Source organism: Pseudorca crassidens, chromosome 11 (genome assembly GCF_039906515.1).
Source record: "Pseudorca crassidens isolate mPseCra1 chromosome 11, mPseCra1.hap1, whole genome shotgun sequence".
In the NCBI taxonomy this organism is placed as follows: Eukaryota; Metazoa; Chordata; class Mammalia; order Artiodactyla; family Delphinidae; genus Pseudorca; species Pseudorca crassidens.
The window spans coordinates 44,807,668-44,825,239 of NC_090306.1; the positions used below are offsets into that span (position 1 = coordinate 44,807,668).

General features: G+C 45.1%; 1 protein-coding gene and 1 pseudogene across 6 annotated transcripts in view; both read left to right on the forward strand.

Annotated features, from left to right (window-relative positions):
• Positions 1–306: 306 nt before the first annotated feature.
• LOC137202909 (small ribosomal subunit protein eS12-like) lies at positions 307–2,823 on the forward strand (annotated as a pseudogene).
• Positions 2,824–4,795: 1,972 nt separating this feature from the next.
• The window catches only part of SLC4A8 (solute carrier family 4 member 8), an 83,239-nt gene continuing 70,462 nt past the window's right edge, over positions 4,796–17,572 (forward strand). For 2 of the 6 annotated variants that reach the window (XM_067696576.1, XM_067696580.1), the window contains exon 1: positions 4,796–5,022. Coding sequence is in view for 3 of the 6 variants with exons in the window: in XM_067696580.1 (XP_067552681.1) it covers positions 4,978–5,022 (45 nt within the window). In the remaining 3 variants the exon portion in view is untranslated. Of the gene's footprint in view, positions 5,023–5,241; positions 5,380–17,572 lie in introns of those variants that run through there. The other 4 variants (XM_067696574.1, XM_067696581.1, XM_067696577.1 and 1 more) reach the window with 3 other exon arrangements.

Sequence of the window (17,572 nt, forward strand, 5' to 3'; positions counted from 1 at the left end):
CAGGCGGACTCTCAACCACCGCGCCACCAGAGAAGCCCTGGCGGCTCTTTTGACAGTTTAAACAGGGCAAGAAATATGGTAAGTTGATGGAGAAATTAAGATGCTTTAGATGGAAAAGTTGGTTGCAATGATGTGAGAACACTTTTCTCAGACCTTCTGAGTTTCTTGTGTTTGCGCCTTTTTTGTCTCTGAATAAGAGAATTTCAATGTTTCCCAGCCAATGTTTAAAAATAATGTAGGCGCTCTTTCCCTGCTTCGCGCGGAGGGGGAAGCTCGGGTGCGTTCAAGATTCGGCTCCACCTGTAACCCACCGCCGTGGCCGAAGAAGGCATTGCTGCTGGAGGTGTAATGGATGTTAACGCTGCTTTGCGAGAGGTGCTGAAGACCGCCCTCATCCACGGTGGCCTAGCCCGTGGAATTCGCCAGGCTGCTAAAGCCTTAGACAAGCGCCCAGCCCATCTTTATGTACTTGCATCCGACTGTGATGAGCCTGTGTATGTCAAGTTCGTGGAGGCCCTTTGTGCTGAGCACCAGATCAACCTGGTTAAGGTTGATGACAGCAAGAAACTAGGGGAATGGGTTGGCCTCTGTAAAACTGACAGAGAGGGAGAACCCTGTAAAGTGGTCGGTTGCAGTTGTGTGGTGGTTAAGGACTACGGCAGAGTCTCAGGCCAAGGATGTCATCGAGGAGTACTTCAAATGCAAGAAATGATCCAATAAAAAAACGGGGCTCTTGTTCCTCATAAATTAAAAAAAATAATAATCATATAGGTAAGGTGCCTAGTGGAAAATTTGGGGCTTTTTTACTTACCTGAAAAGAGAGTCCCACAGACTTTACCATGTCCCTGGGGGTTCAAGACCTAACCTCTCCCCACCAAAGTCTAAGAACACTGGTATTAGAGAAGGAAGGATGTAGAGACAAAGTTGGAAGGATAGCCACATTTGGAAGCCACGAAGAGAGGGTGGGAGGCTACAAAAGTTAGGGAAGGACAAAAGCCCAGGCAGCCCCGTGGGAGGCAGTAGGTGGTTAAGCGTGTGCACTCTGCAATCAGATACATCTGAGCTGAGAGCTCAGCGTCTCCATTTATTAACTGTGCTTGCTGCGTGAACTGGGGCAACTTACATCTCTAAGCCTCAGTCTTCAGTGTTCTCATCTGTAAAATGGGATGATAGAACCTACCTCATAGAGTTGCTGCAAGCCTCCTTGCTTCCCTGTGGTGTGTGTGTGTGTGTGTGTGTGTGTGTGTGTGTGTGTGTGGTCTCTGTCTTTACCCATATTTTGCATTTTCCTGTCCATTTTATGACTCCTTCTAGGCCAAGAATGCTGTTTTTTCTGCTTTCTTTAGAAGAATAATCAGTGTGAGGTGGTGTCCTTGGCTGAAAATCCTCCTTCTAGCTCCTCCCACGCCTCTTTGCTGGCCAGGCTGAGAGCAGCGTATCTGCACTTTTCCAAGCAGTGTAGGGAGCAGTAGTGGCTGGAAGCCTAGAACCTGGACCCTGGAGCCAAGCGAGCTAGACTTCTTTGGGAAGGAGAGACCAAAACAGCCCTGGGAGGGGAGAGCCTATCTGCAGCGCTCCAGAGAGCAGCTGCCTCAGGGCAGCCTAGTTCCTTTTGTAATTTGCGCAATAGACCAGAAGATGGGGCTCTTGACCCTGAGTCAAGGGCCAGAGGCTCAGACTTTTTCTACATTTGAACTGGAGGAAAATCAGATCCACTAGAGCTCCCAGGAATCCTCTACCTCCTCATTCTCCCTGCCCTGACCACTCATGCCCACTCTCATGAGAGTACCACGGGAGCTGGCTTTCTAGGGAGTGGGGAATGGAGGACACATCTTCCCTTTGGTTGCCATCCTTGGCCCCTCCTGAATTACCACGTTACCAGAGTCCGTATAAATGACCCCCTGCCTCACGTTTCCCCCTCTAACCCATCTTGCCCCCAGTGGCAGATTTCAGCAATGGTACCATTTATATAGGACAGCGTTGCATTGTGGCCAAGAACTCTAGAATCAGACAGATTCATCCTTGACTCATCTCATCAGATGAGACTCTCCTCACCTCCTCAGAGAAGCCCCCCTGACCACCCCATCTAACGTAGCTCTCCCCACCCCCATGCCCATTACTCTATCACATAACTTTGCAATTTACTTCACAGCAGCTCTTATAACCTGTAATTGTCTTGTCTTTTTACTTGTTTGCTGTCTCCCCACTAGACTGTAAGGCTCAGGAGGTCAAGACCCTGTTTGTTTTATTGCTGTTTCCCTAACACTCAATGCTGAATACACAGATTCTCAGTAAATATGTTCTGAATTAATAAATGATCAAATCCCAGCTTCATGACTGCTTAACCTTGAGAAAGCTGCTAAACTTCTCAGCCTCAGTTTTCTTACCAGTGAAATGGAGAAATAATGGAGAGTTAGGAATATTAAATGACACAGTGCATTTAAACCCTGGGCCTGGTGCATGGAAGTGTTCTTTAAAATTTTCAGCAGTGTCCTACTTTCTATCACATGAGAGAAAAAAAAGTCTGAACTAATTAGCTGGCTCTCTATAATTTGGTCATAGTTTTTCTTTACCACAATTTTTACTTCCTACTGCTCTTCTCTATAACTTTCTGCTTTGGTCCAAGTTGTGGCTATCCTGAATGGGTCATGTGCATTCCTATTGTTAAATCTTTGCCCAAGAATTGAGATGCTTGCTCTCCTTACCTTGGCTCGACTGTTTTCAGATTTAGCCCAAACCCATGTCCTCTGTGTCATGTTCCTAAAGTGTCCCAAGTCATAAAGATCATTTTCTCTTCTGAATTTTTATAAACTTTGTTGTTTATATTACTCATATGACTCTTGTTTTATGTTCTATTATCTTGTCATCATATTAACATATATACTATTTCCATGATTAGACTGTAAGCCCTTTGGAGATATGCATTTTATTTTATTTTTTAATTAATTTTTATTTATTTATTTTTGGCTCCGTTGGGTCTTCGCTGATGCGCGTGGGCTTTCTCTAGCTGCGACGAGCAGGGGCCACTCTTTGCTGCGGCGTGCAGGCCTCTCATTGTGGTGGCCTCTCTTGCTTCGGAGCACGGGCTCTAGGCGTGTGGGCTTCAATAGTTGTGGCACTTGGGCTCAGTAATTGTGGCTCGTGGGCTCCAGAGCACAGGCTCAGTAGTTGTGGCTCACGGGCCTAGTTGCTCTGCGGCATGTGGGATCCTCCCAGATCAGGGCTCAAACCCGTGTCCCCTGCATTGGCAGGCAGACTACCAACCACTGTGTCACCAGGGAACTCCCTGTATTTTATTTTAGATTTCTCTGCATCTTCAGTGCCATTTGGGCTTGTCCTTAGTAGGTGTTCAATTTGTTTTTGGTTAGACTGAATTAAAAGCACATATATTCACTTATGTATTTAGAAATTATGTATATATATTTATACAACTTGTATAACTTACATATTTATAGCTATGTTCTATGTGCCCAGCATTCTTTTGAGGCTCTGTGAAGTATACAGAAGGGCATAGGAAAAATAATTTTGCCTTCAAAAACTTACAATATTATAGTAAGCTAAAGTCAACATTTAATGAAAGTACTTAACCACAGCATGGTAACTGCTATAAGAAAGTTATGGGGTGCTATGAAGATTCAGAGGAGGGAGTGATAACATCTCTTAGGGGTGTTGGGGAGAGTTGAGGTTTCTTGGAAGAGGTAGCCTTTGAGACTAACTTTGAAGGATGATTAAGATTTAGATGGGCAAAAATGGGGGTGAATTCCAGATTCAAGGGACAGGATTAGTGAAGTGATGAATTAGGGAAGAGACTGTGGCAATGAACACTAAGAAACAGGACCAAGGCCTTAAACCAGAGACCAGGAACATGGTTCTGCCTCAGGGACACTGAAGCACAAACTTGTTTCAGATTTTCGGGCCAACACAAGGAGTGGTATGCAGGGGTTGAAACTTTAACATGCACCAACCATACTATTTTCCCCAGATGTAGCTTCTTTGGAGGCTGATTTGCAACTGTTCTTTTTCCTTTAATAATGTGGACTCACCTACAGTCTGATAGTGGACATAAAGCAAAAACCCCTTTTTCCTCCTCTTGGGGACAGAGAATTGGCTGGATCATGGCCAGCCTCTCTTTTCTTTTAAACCCAAATCAAACTGAATGTGTTACTCATGGGTTTCTAACCTTGCCTTAGATCAGTAGTTCTTCTGTTGTTAAATAATTTGCCTTAGATCATTTCTCGGAAAAGCTGGAAGCATTTCTGTGGCATTATTTCAACAATCATCCTTAGCTCAACTCTGTGCTTGTACTGCCAACCTGAGACCCAGGGAGAAGACCTAAACTGCAGTGAGTCCATGGAGGGGATCGGATCACTGCCTGCCTGCTTCTCGTTAATACTCTTTAAGCTGACCGCTAGCTCGAGGATTAACAAGTAATTTTAGAAGGCCCTTCCCCCTCACCCTCAGTTCCTTCCTTCTGCAACCCCAAGGGATGGTTCCCCAGAATTTAAAAATCAACACCCAAAGAACAAAATCACGATAGACAAAACCGACACTTTCTCAGTTTTCAAGGGTCAGGTGCATCTACAGATAGAACCACGAAATTTTCAATCTCTAGCAAGCAGTCGGAAGGACCTTCAAACCCAGAGGCCCCTGAAGGGAGGGAGGCGGTTTCCATGGCAACCGGGCCCCGGAGCGGTTGGCTCTCCCGGCTCCCTCCTCCTCCTCCTGGTAGTCCAGGGTACCGCCGGACAGCGGCCTCCGGTGCTCCGCGCCCTGATTGGCCGCACAGGCCGCGCGTTGATTGGCTGCGGCGAGGCCTCGCGGGCCGGCGGCTATGGAGGAGGCGGCCGCGGTTGATGGTTGACTGCTGGCTCCAGGGTAGGGGTCGCCGCTCGGGCGATCTCCTCAAACCTGACCAGAGTGCTTGGACTGCTGACGTTCGGCCTGGAGCCCGCGGGCGAGACCTAGTTGGGCTCCGCCATGCGGGCCGGGAGTAACGAGCCGGACGGCGTCCTCAGCTATCAGGTAGGGCCCCGCCTCCCGCCCCTCCCCGGGGCTCAGCCTCCTCATCCTCTGCCCACCCTCCTTTCTCTGCCCCCGAGTCGGGGCTCCGCAGGCCACTCCCTGAGGGCGAGGGGAGGCCAGCTCGGGACACCAGGGGGCGCTCGGGGCGGTCGGGGATCGGGCCCGGGCTGCGAATGGGTGACCTTGGGCCAAAAGGGGGAGCCGCATCCTTTGCGTGGCCGGCTGAGGAGCCCTGACGGCCCGCGGCCGGTGACCTCTGTTCTCCTCGGATCCTCCTTGCTGGGAAAGAGGCTGGCTTCTGGCCTTGCCGTGTCCTGCTGGAACGTGGCAGAAAGGGTAGCCAGGGACCTTGCTCTGGTGAGGCATGTCTCCTCTTTGTGTTTTTCTTTCAGGGGGTTTCTGGTTCCTCACTGGCTCAGAGGAAGAGCTGGAAAAGACTTGAGGCTGAGACCAAACCCTAACCCTTGTCAGTGTGGTCAACTTTATGACTCCCTCCATCCCGTTGCACAGCCAGCTGTCAAGTTCTGGATAGGGAAGTGGAAACGGGCTGGGGAAGTATTAAGGGGTCAGGAACAGGTGTTTATTTAAAGGAATGAGGAAACTAGGTGTAAGTAGCTGATAACCCAACTGTTGGGGTGGCTAATGTAAGGTAAAGCATTGGACTAGGGGTCAGAGACTGTAGGTTCAAATCCTACATCTGCCTCTCACAGGCTTTGTGACCTTGAGTAAGTCACTTGCCTCTTTGAACCACAGTTTCCGCATCTAGCAAAATGGGAATGATATTATCGGCTTTGCTTACCTCACAGGGTGATTTTGTGGACGAAATGAGGTGCTGTTTGTGAAAGAGCTCTGTAAAATGATGTTTATTGTGTGGCAACCAGTATAGGAGTGGGAGCTCATTGAATTCTCACTCCCCCCTTTCCTGTGCCCATCACGTGACGATGTGGTTAATGCTCTGGAAAGAGGTGTTGAAGGGAGGTCAAGTCTGAAGTGGAGGGCTGTGAAGAGAATGATGGACCTTCTCAGAAGGATGACAGGTCTTGAAACAAGGGTCATGTTGACGTCAGGATGGTTTCTGTAAAGAGGCAGAGAAAACTTGAGTTTGTAGCAAAATGGGTATCACTGACTCACTCCTCTTCTTCCTGGTAATAGTTTACTACTAGATGATCCCATTGAGTGTGTCTGTGTGTGTTTGTGTGTGTGTGAATAACCATTTTAATCAGTCACACAAATAAATGTATTATTTATAAACTGTGATGCGTGCTTAGAAAGGAAGATATGCAGTGCTGTGAGTGTATATCACAATGGTTCCAGCTTTGGTCTCAGATCACAGATTTTGCTAAGGAAGAAAATTTGGGCAAAGATCTAAAGAATAAGTGTCAACTGAGGGAAGAGGGAGATCAAAGGGCTTTGGAGACAAAGAACAGCAGAGGAGGCACATCTGGTTAGAAGACCTGAAAGAAGGCCATTGTGGATGGAGCCATAGGGAGCAATGAGGGGAATGGTGTGAGATGTACTCTGGGGTCATAACATAGAGAGAGAGAAAGAGAGAGGAGCCAGAGAGAGAATGAGAGCTAATGAGATCATGATTACATTCTCCTCCTGAAAGATTTCTCTGGCTGCAGCAGGGAGAACAGGCTGGAACGAATGTGAGGAGACAGTGTCCTTAACATGCAGAATGTGTTCCAGTTGTATTGTCAAGATCATAATAACCCCCAGGCTTCTGTTAGTGCTCTGTGAAAATGGTAATTCCTGAGTGCTTCTGGGATAGGACAGAAAATAATTATCTCTTTTATATCTAGTTCATGAAACTTTTGTGGGCAGTGGGGTGATGAGAGAGCAACGAATAGAGTGGAAACAGCAGGACCTCGTAAAGGCTGAGTCAGGTGATGGGCAAATGGGTACTTGAGATATAGGGTGGAAAAGAAACAAGAGTAGAAGGAGGAAAGGAAATGGGGGTGACTTGGGGGAGACACAGTCAATCGATTGAAAATTACCAACTAAGCCTCCTGTGTGCCAACTGAGCTGTGTGGAAGGGAGCGGGCGTTGCAAAGTGAGCAGACTGTGTAACTTGGTGTAAACTGAGATTCCAGGCATCACATCTAAATAACCTAAGTCTAGGCTGTTTTCTCTGGTTTGGACTACTGTGCTGGCTCCTAACAGTTTCCTTCTGCTCTTCCTTCTACAGTCCACTTGCCCCATGGCAGCCAGGGAGAGTTTTTTTTTTTTTGGCTGCGTCGGGTCTTCGTTGCTGCGTGCAGGCTTTCTCTACTTGCGGCGAGCGGGGGCTACTCTTTGTTGCAGTGCGTGGGCTTCTCATTGAGGTGGCTTCTCTTGTTGTGGAGCATGGGCTCTAGGTGCACGGGCTTCCGTAGTTGCAGCACGTGGGCTCAGTAGTTGTGGCATGCAAGCTATAGAGCACGCAGGCTTCAGTAGTTGTGGCTCACGGGCTCTAGAGCTCAGGCTCATTAGTTGTGGCACAAGGGCTTAGTTGCTTTACGGCATGTGGGATCTTCTCAGACCAGGAGTTGAACCCGTGTCCCCTGCATTGGCAGGCGAATTCTTAACCATTGCGCCACCAGGGAAGTCCCAGAGAGGGCTTTTTTTTAAAAAAAAATTAATTAATTAATTAATTTTTGGTTGCGTTGGGTCGTCATTGCTGCCTGCGGGCTTTCTCTAGTTGCGGTGAGCAGGGACTGCTCTTCCTTGCAGTGCGCGGGCTTCTCGCTGGGGTGGCTTCTCTTGTTGTGGAGCGTGGGCTCAGTAGTTGTGGTTCGCGGGCTCTAGAACACAGGCTCAGTGGTTGTGACACATGGGCTTAGTTGCTCTGCAGCATGTGGGATCTTCCCGGACCAGGGGTCGGACCCATGTCCTCTGCACTGCCAGGTAGATTCTTAACCACTGCGCCACCAGGGAAGTCCCCCAGAGAGAGCTTTTAAAAACACAAATCAGATGTCATATCCTATCTGGAAACGCTTCAGTGGCTTCCCAGTGCACTTTAGAATAAAATCCAAACTCCCTATTGTGGCCTACCAAGCTTCATTGTGACCAGGGCCTTGCCTGCCCTCCCTGACGACCTCTCCTCCACTCTCTCACCACGCACCCCTGCACTGGCTATCTTACCGTTCCTTTAATATGACCAGCTCCTTCAGGCCTCAACAGCGTTGTTCTTGTCATTCCTGTGGACATTCATCTACCTGGGCCTTCTCGTGACTCAACTCAGATGTCCCCTCCTCAGGGTGGCTTTCCTTTGCCTCGACTTACAGTTAATCTCGTTCATATGATTCTGCTTTCTTTTCTTAATAGTATATATAACTTATCTGGAGTGTTCTTGTTTTGATTTCTTGATTACTATCTTTTCAAATAGAAGCTTCATGAGGGCAGGGACCGGGTTGAAAATCTTGTCATCTGCACAGTGCCTGGTATAAAATCTGTGCTCAGTTGCTGAGTGAATGAACGACTCTCTTGTATCCAAAGTCAATGTACTTCTCTTTAAGGCGCTCCTGGTCTTGTCAGTATCAGTCCAGAGCCTCAGACGGCCATTGCTCTATTACACGGAAGCTCTCCTTTCCCTGCTGCTGTGCCTTCGCTCAGGTATTCTAGCTGGAAAACTTTTCCCCGCTTCTCCACCTAGAATATTCCATTGGAATCTTTAACGTCTGGCTCCACGTCATCATCAGAATTTATCACTCACTCTTTTTTGCTCACAACCACCACCACGTGCTATAACTTCTTCCATCCCTTACTTGTGGAATCTACATGTTCATCTCTGCTGCTAACCTGCCAGCTCCCTTTCATGTTGTTGGTTGTGTAACTTGTTTTGAGTGCTTGCCACGTGCCAGGTACGCTGCCAAGTGCTTTACATGCATTGTCTCCTTGAATTCTCTCAATAACGCTGAAACTTACATGCCCTTATTATGCTTATTTTCCAAATGAGGAAACCAAGATGTAGAGTGGTTAAGTAACTTCTAAGAAGTGGCAGAGCTGGCCGTCTCTAAAGAAGTGTCCTTCATCACTCTACATTACCGTGGCTTGTGTCTCTGACACCTGGACCGGTGACTGATTAAAAATGAGCACTTAAACGTGTTTGGGAAGATACGTGTGGCAAGGTGTACAAAGGATGTATTAGAGTGGGAAGAGCTGGAATGAAGGAGGCCAGCTAGGTGGCTATTGGTGGAGTTTAGGATGAGTTAATGAAGGCCTGCATTATTGAATTTTTTTTTTTTTTTTTTTTTTACGGTACGCGGGCCTCTCACTGTTGTGGCCTCTCCCGTTGCGGAGCACAGGCTCCGGACGTGCAGGCTCAGCGGCCATGGCTCACGGGCCCAGCCGCTCCGCGGCATGTGGGATCTTCCCGGATCGGGGCACGAACCCGTGTCCCCTGCATCGGCAGGCGGACTCTCAACCACTGCGCCACCAGGGAAGCCCTGCGTTATTGAATTTTGATGAGATCTCCGGAGGTGGTTATTGCAATTTTAGGAGTCGGTGAGCTCTTAAAAGGGATAGTAAGAGTGGAAGGAGATCAGAAAGCTTGAGGGAGAGCTCCTAGTTTGGACTGGAACTAGGGACAACTTGTAGCTTCAAAATTCTCCCGATCAGCACTTTCAGAACTGAGCAGAAAGAATTTTTGGAAGAGAAGGCTGGAGAGGTTGAAACCAGAAGCACTTGAGCCAAGTGGTGCTGGGAAGCGCAGGGAGGTTCAGAGAGGGTGCAAGTGGTGGAGAGGGGAGCAAGTGAATTTGGGCAATTACTAAGGCTTTTATGTGAATCAGGCCGGCTTAGAACGGTAAATTTTGAAGAAATCTTCAGAATAACAAATCCTGGTGAATGGCTGATAACTGGGAAGCTTGGCAGATGGGAAGAGAGTCACACTTTATGTTTTAAAGTAGACCTGAAAAACTCTCAGAGGCTAGTGCTCAGCGGCCCTGGCACGTGTTTGTGCTCAATAAATATTTGCTGAGCGAACGAATGGCTCTGTAGAGAGCGGATAACTTTTCTGAGGGTCATGGTCAGTTCATGGGAAGCAGTCAGTATGTATTTGCTGAATGTTACTGAACAAAAGTATCAATCAGAGCAGCTTCTCCTGTTACTGCCTTGCAATGTACAATCCGTCCGCCTCCAGCCCCTCCCCACGCACTAGGTGTTCCTTTCCTGTGTGGGAATTGGGGAACATGTGAGCATTCTCTTTATCTGGCATCACCAGTTCTACTGGGGAGCTTCAGTAGGAGAGGTGTGGACTTTCCTGCCAAGCAGAGAATTGAGGCAGCCTGGGGGGACAATTCAGTTTGCAAATTTACTTCCTTCTGAACTTGTAGATAATTGTCTTAGCTCATGGTTTGCCTTGGCAGGGTAGACAGGGCTCTCAGTTAAGCCTGCCACAGTGGTAATCAGGACACAGAGGAGCAATGTGTTCTAAATCTGCTGCTAGGTAACAGCAGCAAATCTGAGATAATGGAGAGGTTGGTTGTGTCCTGTAAGGTAGTAACAAGTTTACTCTGGTTTTGCTAGTTAGAAAGCCATTAATGTATGTATTAGTGTCTATTGCTGCCCTAACAAATGACCGCAGATTTACTGGCTTAAAGCAACACAAATTGATTAGCTTACAGTTCTGTAGTTCAGACGTTCAGCACAAGTCCCACTGCGCTAAAATCAACGTGTTGAACGGGGCTGTTTCTTTCTGGAGCTTCTAGGGGACAATCTGTTTCCTTAATTTCTTCAGTTTCGTGAGGCTGCCTGCATTCCTTGGCTTGCAGTTCCCTTCCTCCACAGTCAAAACCAGCAACACAGCATCTCTCAGACCCTGCTTTTGTCATCAAACCTCGTTCTCCAGCTGCACTCTTCTGCCTCCCTCTTCCACTTTCAGGGATCCTCGTGACTACATTGATCCCACTGGATAATCCAGATAATGTCCTTATTTTAAGGTCCACTGATTAGCAACCCTGTTTCCGTCTGCAACCTTAATTCCCCATTGCCGTGTAAGGTAACGTATTCATAGGTTCCAGGGATTACGATGTTCAAGTCCTTTGGGGGCCGTTATTCTGCCAACCACGATGTGCTAGCTAGTAAGTTGTATGGAACAGGAGTGACTCCAAGTAGGGTTCAATAAAAAAGTCACTGAGAAACCAGAGCCACTTTGGAATTTTAGGCCCCTAGCAGACTGCTGAAGTGTCAGAATAGGAAGCTCATGGATGTTCAGGAGCTCACGGCCACTGAGAGGGGGTCTAGAACAGCTGCATACATCCTCATGGAACCCCTTTTTCTTGCTATAGGTTGGCAGCGTTCATTGAGGAAGTCAAATTGAGGGTATTAGAGAGTTGGGGATCTTTGGGTCAGATTCAGTGATGGGCTCTACAGGGGGTCAGAACTCATGGGCTTTCTGGATGAAGAGGGAGTTGGAAGTGAATAAGGAGATGGAGAAGTATTGGAATTCTGGGCAGTAAAGGCAGTGTGAAGTACAAGGATTTAAGAAGGTAATAATATGACGATCTTGAGCTGTTTTCACTGTGGACATTAATCCATGAGTAGGTGACCAGAGCTCTCTAAAATGACCAGGTTCTTTGCTTTTGGCAATGTTAGTGTATGATGTTAATGCATTGTAGTATATAATGTTAATACAGAGAGACTTGAGTTGACGTTCCTCCTATCTCACTTAACTCTTGTGAGATCTTACTTAGCCTTGATTTAGGACTGTTGTGCGGATTAAGTGAGGTAAGATGTGTAAAGCACAATGCTAGGTATACAGTAAGTGCTCAGTAAATATTTGTTCCCAGTACTAATTGTGGTGACTTAGTTTGTTGATTAGAAACCCTGGAAGTCACTTCTGTATTTGTTGATTTAAAATGATTGTGTATCAGAACTCAATAAGTACTTGTTGTTGTTGGGTGGGTGGGGTAGGAGGGTGTTACCTGAAACCATTGGATAAAAGATGAAAGGGTGGGACTTCCCGAGTGGCGCAGTGGTTAGGAACCCGCCTGCCAGTGCAGGGGACACGGGTTCGAGCCCTGGTCCGGGAAGATCCCACATGCCGCAGAGCAACTAAGCCCATGTGCCAAAACTACTGAGCCTGTGCTCTAGAGCACGTGAGCCACAACTACTGAAGCCCGCACACCTAGAGCCCGTGCTCCGCAACAAGACAAGCCACTGCAATGAGAAGCCCGTGCACCTCAATGGAGAGTAGCCCCCCGCTCACCGCAACTAGACAAAGCCTGCGCGCAGTAACAAAGACCCAACGCAGCCAAAAAAAAATTAATTAATTAATTAAAGAAAAAAGATGAAAGGGGCTTTGGAGGTGAAAGAGTCGAGACTGCTTGCAGGAAGGGAGGCTGAGATGAGCCTGGCAGTACTACCACCCTGCAGGTTCAGAGTGGAGCCGCAGCGGGGGGTCAGGGAGAGGGCTCAAGGTGGGCTCCACTGCCTGCTGCTTCTCCCTCTCCTGCAGCCTCTGTGTCTGCTTCAAGGATCTGGGGCCATTATGTAAGACTCAGCCCCACCGGTGCCTTTTAACTTGTCCATTAACTGTAAGTGAGAATCTGATCTGCTACTCAGCTATAATTCATTCATTTGTCAAGGCTTATAACAGTGCTTTCTTTCTCATGATGTGCCTTGCAATTTCAATGTTTTAATGTGTATTTAACCCTCTGAGTTCTTTTTATCTTACTTAGTCCTTCCGGTAGGCACCCAAGTCAATACACATTTACATAGTGGGTCATTCTCATGAGCCAGTGAGACATACAGAAACAGGGTCTTTTCTCTAGTTCATCCTTCTTTCCCTTTCTCTTTCCCTCCCTCCCTCCTTTCCTTTTTCTCCTAAACTTATACAGTGTGGTTCTTATGATTCTAATATTTTCTGAGTCACAAGCTCCCCTGAGAATCTGATGAAAGTTATGGACCCTCTCCCAAGAAAAATGCACCCTCACACATAATCTTCTGAAGCCCATTCATAGGAACCCTGGAAATCCATGGTTAAGAAATCCTCTCAGCCATAAATAATGACGGTATCAGAGGAAGTAATAATCAACTGGTGAGGAATCTGCAGCAAGCACAGACCAATGAGCCTTGATGTTCCTTTCTTTTCATTTTTTATGATTTTAAGCAAACTTTAATATATTTGAAATTTATGGAACATTTTAAGCATATACCAAAGTAGAGAGACTTGAAGTACACCATGACCTGGCTGCAACAATGAACAAACAACCTATCTTGTTTCGTTTATGGGTCTACCCATTCTCCAGATCCCAGACATCATATAAGTAAGTATGTATCACTTGAGATTAAGGGCCCTTTTTTTAAAAAAATGACATAATCACCATATTACAATACAGGCATACCTTGGAGATATTGCAGGTTCAATTCCAGACCACCACAATAAAGTGAATATTGCAATAAAGCAAGTTGCACAAATTTGCTGGTTTTTCAGCACATATAAAAGCTATGTTTATACTATACTGTAATGTATTAATTGTGCAATAGCATTATATCTAAAAATGTACATACCTTAATTAAAAAATACTTTATTGCTAAAAAATGCTAACCATCATCTGAGCCTTTAGCAAGTCATAATCTTTTTGTTGGTGGAGGAGCTCGCCTTGCTGCTGATGCCTACTGATGGGCCAGGATGGTGGCTGCTGAAGGCTGGGCTGGCTACTGCAATTTCTTAAAATAAGACAACAATGAGGTTTGCCACATCCATTTACTCTTCTTTCCAAGAATGATTTTTCTGTAGCCTTCAATGCTGTTTGATAGCATTTTACACACAGTAGAACTTCATTCAAAATTGGAGTCAGGGGCTTCCCTGGTGGCGCAATGATTGAGAGTCCGCCTGCCGATGCAAGGGGTGAGGGTTCGTGCCCTGGTCTGGGAGGATCCCACGTGCCACGGAGTGGCTGGGCCCATGAGCCATGGCCGCTGGGCCTGCACGTCCAGAGCCTGTGCTCCGCGACGGGAGAGACCACAACAGTGAGAGGCCCGTGTACCACAAAAAAAAAAAAAAAAAAAATGGAGTCAGTCCTCTCAAGCCCTGCCACTGCTTTATCAACTAAGTGCATGTAATATTCTAAATCCTTTGTTGTCATTTCAGCAATCTTCATAGCATCTTCACCAGGAGTAGATTCCATCTCAAGAAACCACTTTCTTTGCTCATCCGTAAGAAGCAACTCTTCATCTGTTCAAGTTTCATGGTGAGATTGCAGCAATTCAGTCCCATCTTCAGGATCCACTTCTAATTCTAGTTCTCTTGCTATTTCCACCACATCTGTGGTTACTTCCTCCTCTGAAGTCTTGAACCCCTCAAAATCATCCATGAGGGTTGGAATCATCTTCCTCCCAACTCCTGTTAATGTTGATATTTTGACCTCTACCCAAGAATCAAGAATTTTCTTAATGGCATCTAGAATGATGAATCCTTTCCAGAAGGTTTTCTATTTACTTTGCCCCTGCCCATCAGAGGATTCACTATCTATGGCAGCTACAGTCTTATGAAATGTATTTCTTAAATAATGAGACTTGAAATTCAAAATGACTCCTTGATCCATGGGCTGCAGAATGGATGTTGTGTTAGCAGGCATGAAAACAACATGAATCTCATTGTACATCTCCATTAGAGCTCTCGGGTGACCAGGGGCATTGTCAATGAGCAGTAATATTTTGAAAGGAATCTTTTTTTCTGAGCAGTAGATCTCAACAGTGGGCTTAAAATATGCAGTAAACCATGTTGTCAGCGTATGTGCCGTCATCCAGGCTTTGTTGTTTCATTGATAGAACACAGGCAGAATAGACTTAGCATAATTCTGAAGGGCCCTAGGATTTTGGGGATGGCAAATGAGCATTGGCTTCAACTTAAAGGCACCAGCTTCATTAGCCCTTCACAAGAGTCAGCCTGTCCTTTGCAGCTTTGAAGCCAGGCACTGACTTCTCCTCTCTAGCTATGAGAGTCCTAGATGGCATCTTCTTCCAATAGAAGGCTGTTTTGTCTACACTGAAAATCTGTTCTTTAGTGTAGCCACCTTCATCGATTATCTGAGATAGCTAGATCTTCTGGATAACTTGCTGCAGCTTCTGTAGCAGCAGTTGCTGCTTCACCTTGCACATTTATGTTATAGAGACGGCTTCTTTCCTTAAACCTCATGAACCAAGCCCTGCTAGCTTCAAACTTTTCTTCTGCAGCTTCCTCACCTCTCTCAGCTTTCATAGAATTGAAGAGAGTTAGGACATTGCTCTGGATTACATTTTGGCTTAAGGGAATGTCGTGACTATTTTGATCTCCTATCCAGAACACTGAAAGTTTCTCCACATCACAGTAAGGCTGTTTTGCTTTCTTATCATTTGTGTGTTCACTGGAGTAGCACTTTTAATTTCCTTCAAGAACTTTTCCTTGGCATTCACAATTTGGCTAACTCTTTGGTGTAAGAGGCCTAGCTTTTGGCATATCTCGGCTTTCAACATGCCTTCCTCACTAAGCTTAACCATTTCTGGCTTTTGACTTAAAGTGAGAGACGTATAACTCTTCCTTTCACTTGAACACCTAGAGGCCATTGTAGGGTTATTAACTGGCCTAATTTCAGTATCGTTGTGTCTCAGGAAATACGGAGGCTTGAAGAGAGGGAGAGAGATGGGGAACTGCTCGTCAGAACACAGACAACATTTATCGATTAAGTTTGCTGTCTTAAATGGGCATGGTATGTGGTGCCCCAGAACAATTACAATAGTAGTATCAAAGATCACTGATCACAGATCACCATAACAATATAATAATAATGAAAAAGTCTGAAGTATTGCAAATTACCAAAATGTGACACAGAGACATGAAGGGAGCAAATGATGTTGGAAAATGGTGCCAATAGTCTTGCTTCATGCAGGGTTGCCACAGACCTTCAATTTGTAAAAAATACAATATCTGTGAAGTGTAGTAAAGTGAAGCGCAATAAAATGATGTACTCCTGTATTATTATTTTACTTAAAAACTGACAGTAATTCTTTAATATAATCATACACCCATCCAGTTGATTAAATTTCTGTTAGCACCTTATAGTTTTTTAAAATAGTTTTTTGAACCAGGATCCAATCAAGGGCCACACATTCACATTCAAGCCTGACCTTTCAAATGCTGTGGCTGATGGTGTTTGACAATGCCTCTGTTTTCTTTGGCAGGACAAAGAAAGTGGATGAACATTTATTCAGTGACTTTAGACTGTGATTAACCAGTCTAAACTAGGGAAACAAACAACAAGTTGATTTTCAACCTGAATATTTTAGATGATCGACCTTACTCTTTATATTTTGCTTTTATAGTCTTAGAGTCAAGAAATCAGTCATCCCTCCCTCTGCACCACAGCCCTGCTCCAGATTCCTGCTGTGTTCTATGCTGTGTGAGGTGTCTGTGGACAGTACTAAGCATTGTAATTAATTGGTCCCTGCCCTCCAGATATTACAAACCTGTGGGGAAGCCAACATGAAAAATTACTCGTATATACGTACATAGGTATACATATATGTGAAGTTTTATGAGGAAATATATGATCATATGAGAAAGAGTTAAAAAAACTAATAAATATTTACTCATCAAAATGTATTGGATACCCACCACATACTGGACATTGTACTAGGTGCTAGGTACATAGTGGTGAACATAAGACACAGTACCTACCCTCCTGTAACTTATAGGAGCACAGGCTACTTACAGTGGTAAGCTACTGTATTAGGCTCTAGGAGAACAAAAAGATGAAAATATGTGACTCCTGCTGTCAGGAAATTCACAGATAACAAATAAGTCTAAAATAAAGGTAAGTTTTTTCCACCTAAAAGTTATTCTTTAGAAAGGACTTGACTTATTGTATGAGAGTCTTTACAACTTAGCTGGAAGTGAAACTGACATGCTCTGGGAGGTTGACTCAAAGCATCTATGGTAATGAGGAAAACATTGATGTTAAAGATGTATCTGACGATTTTGAATAACATTACTTTATAAAATGTGAGAAAAGTAGTATTTCTAAGTTAACATATTGTTTTATGTATCTGTAATCGTTTGTAAATATTTCAGTATGAATACTAAAAGATAAGGATTCTTTAAAAAAATAAGCATAGTACCACCTAAAGAGAAAATAATTTCTTTAATATCATAAAAGATAAACATTTCTGATTGTCTCAAATGTCATAACTTTAAAAATTACTTTATAAATAACTAAAAATTATTTTAGTTAGTTTAAATCAGTATTCAAATTAAGTCCACATACTGAGATTGGTTTGTTGTCTCTTTTAACCTATTGGTTTTGCCTTCCTCTCTCTCTTTCTCTTCTTGCAATTATTTATTTTAAAAAAGGTGGTGGGGAGAGGATTTGTTCTATAGCTATAGTTTTCCACAGTCTGGATTTTGCTGATTATACTCCTGTGGTATTTTTTTCCCACTGAACTCTGTTTCTTTGTATTTTCGGTAAATTGGTATTTGGATTTAGAGTCTTGATCAGATTCAGGGACAATTTATTTGGTGAGATTACTTCATGCGTGGTGATAAGGTCTCCCATTAGGAGGCACACAGTGTCTGGTTGTCTCTCTTTTT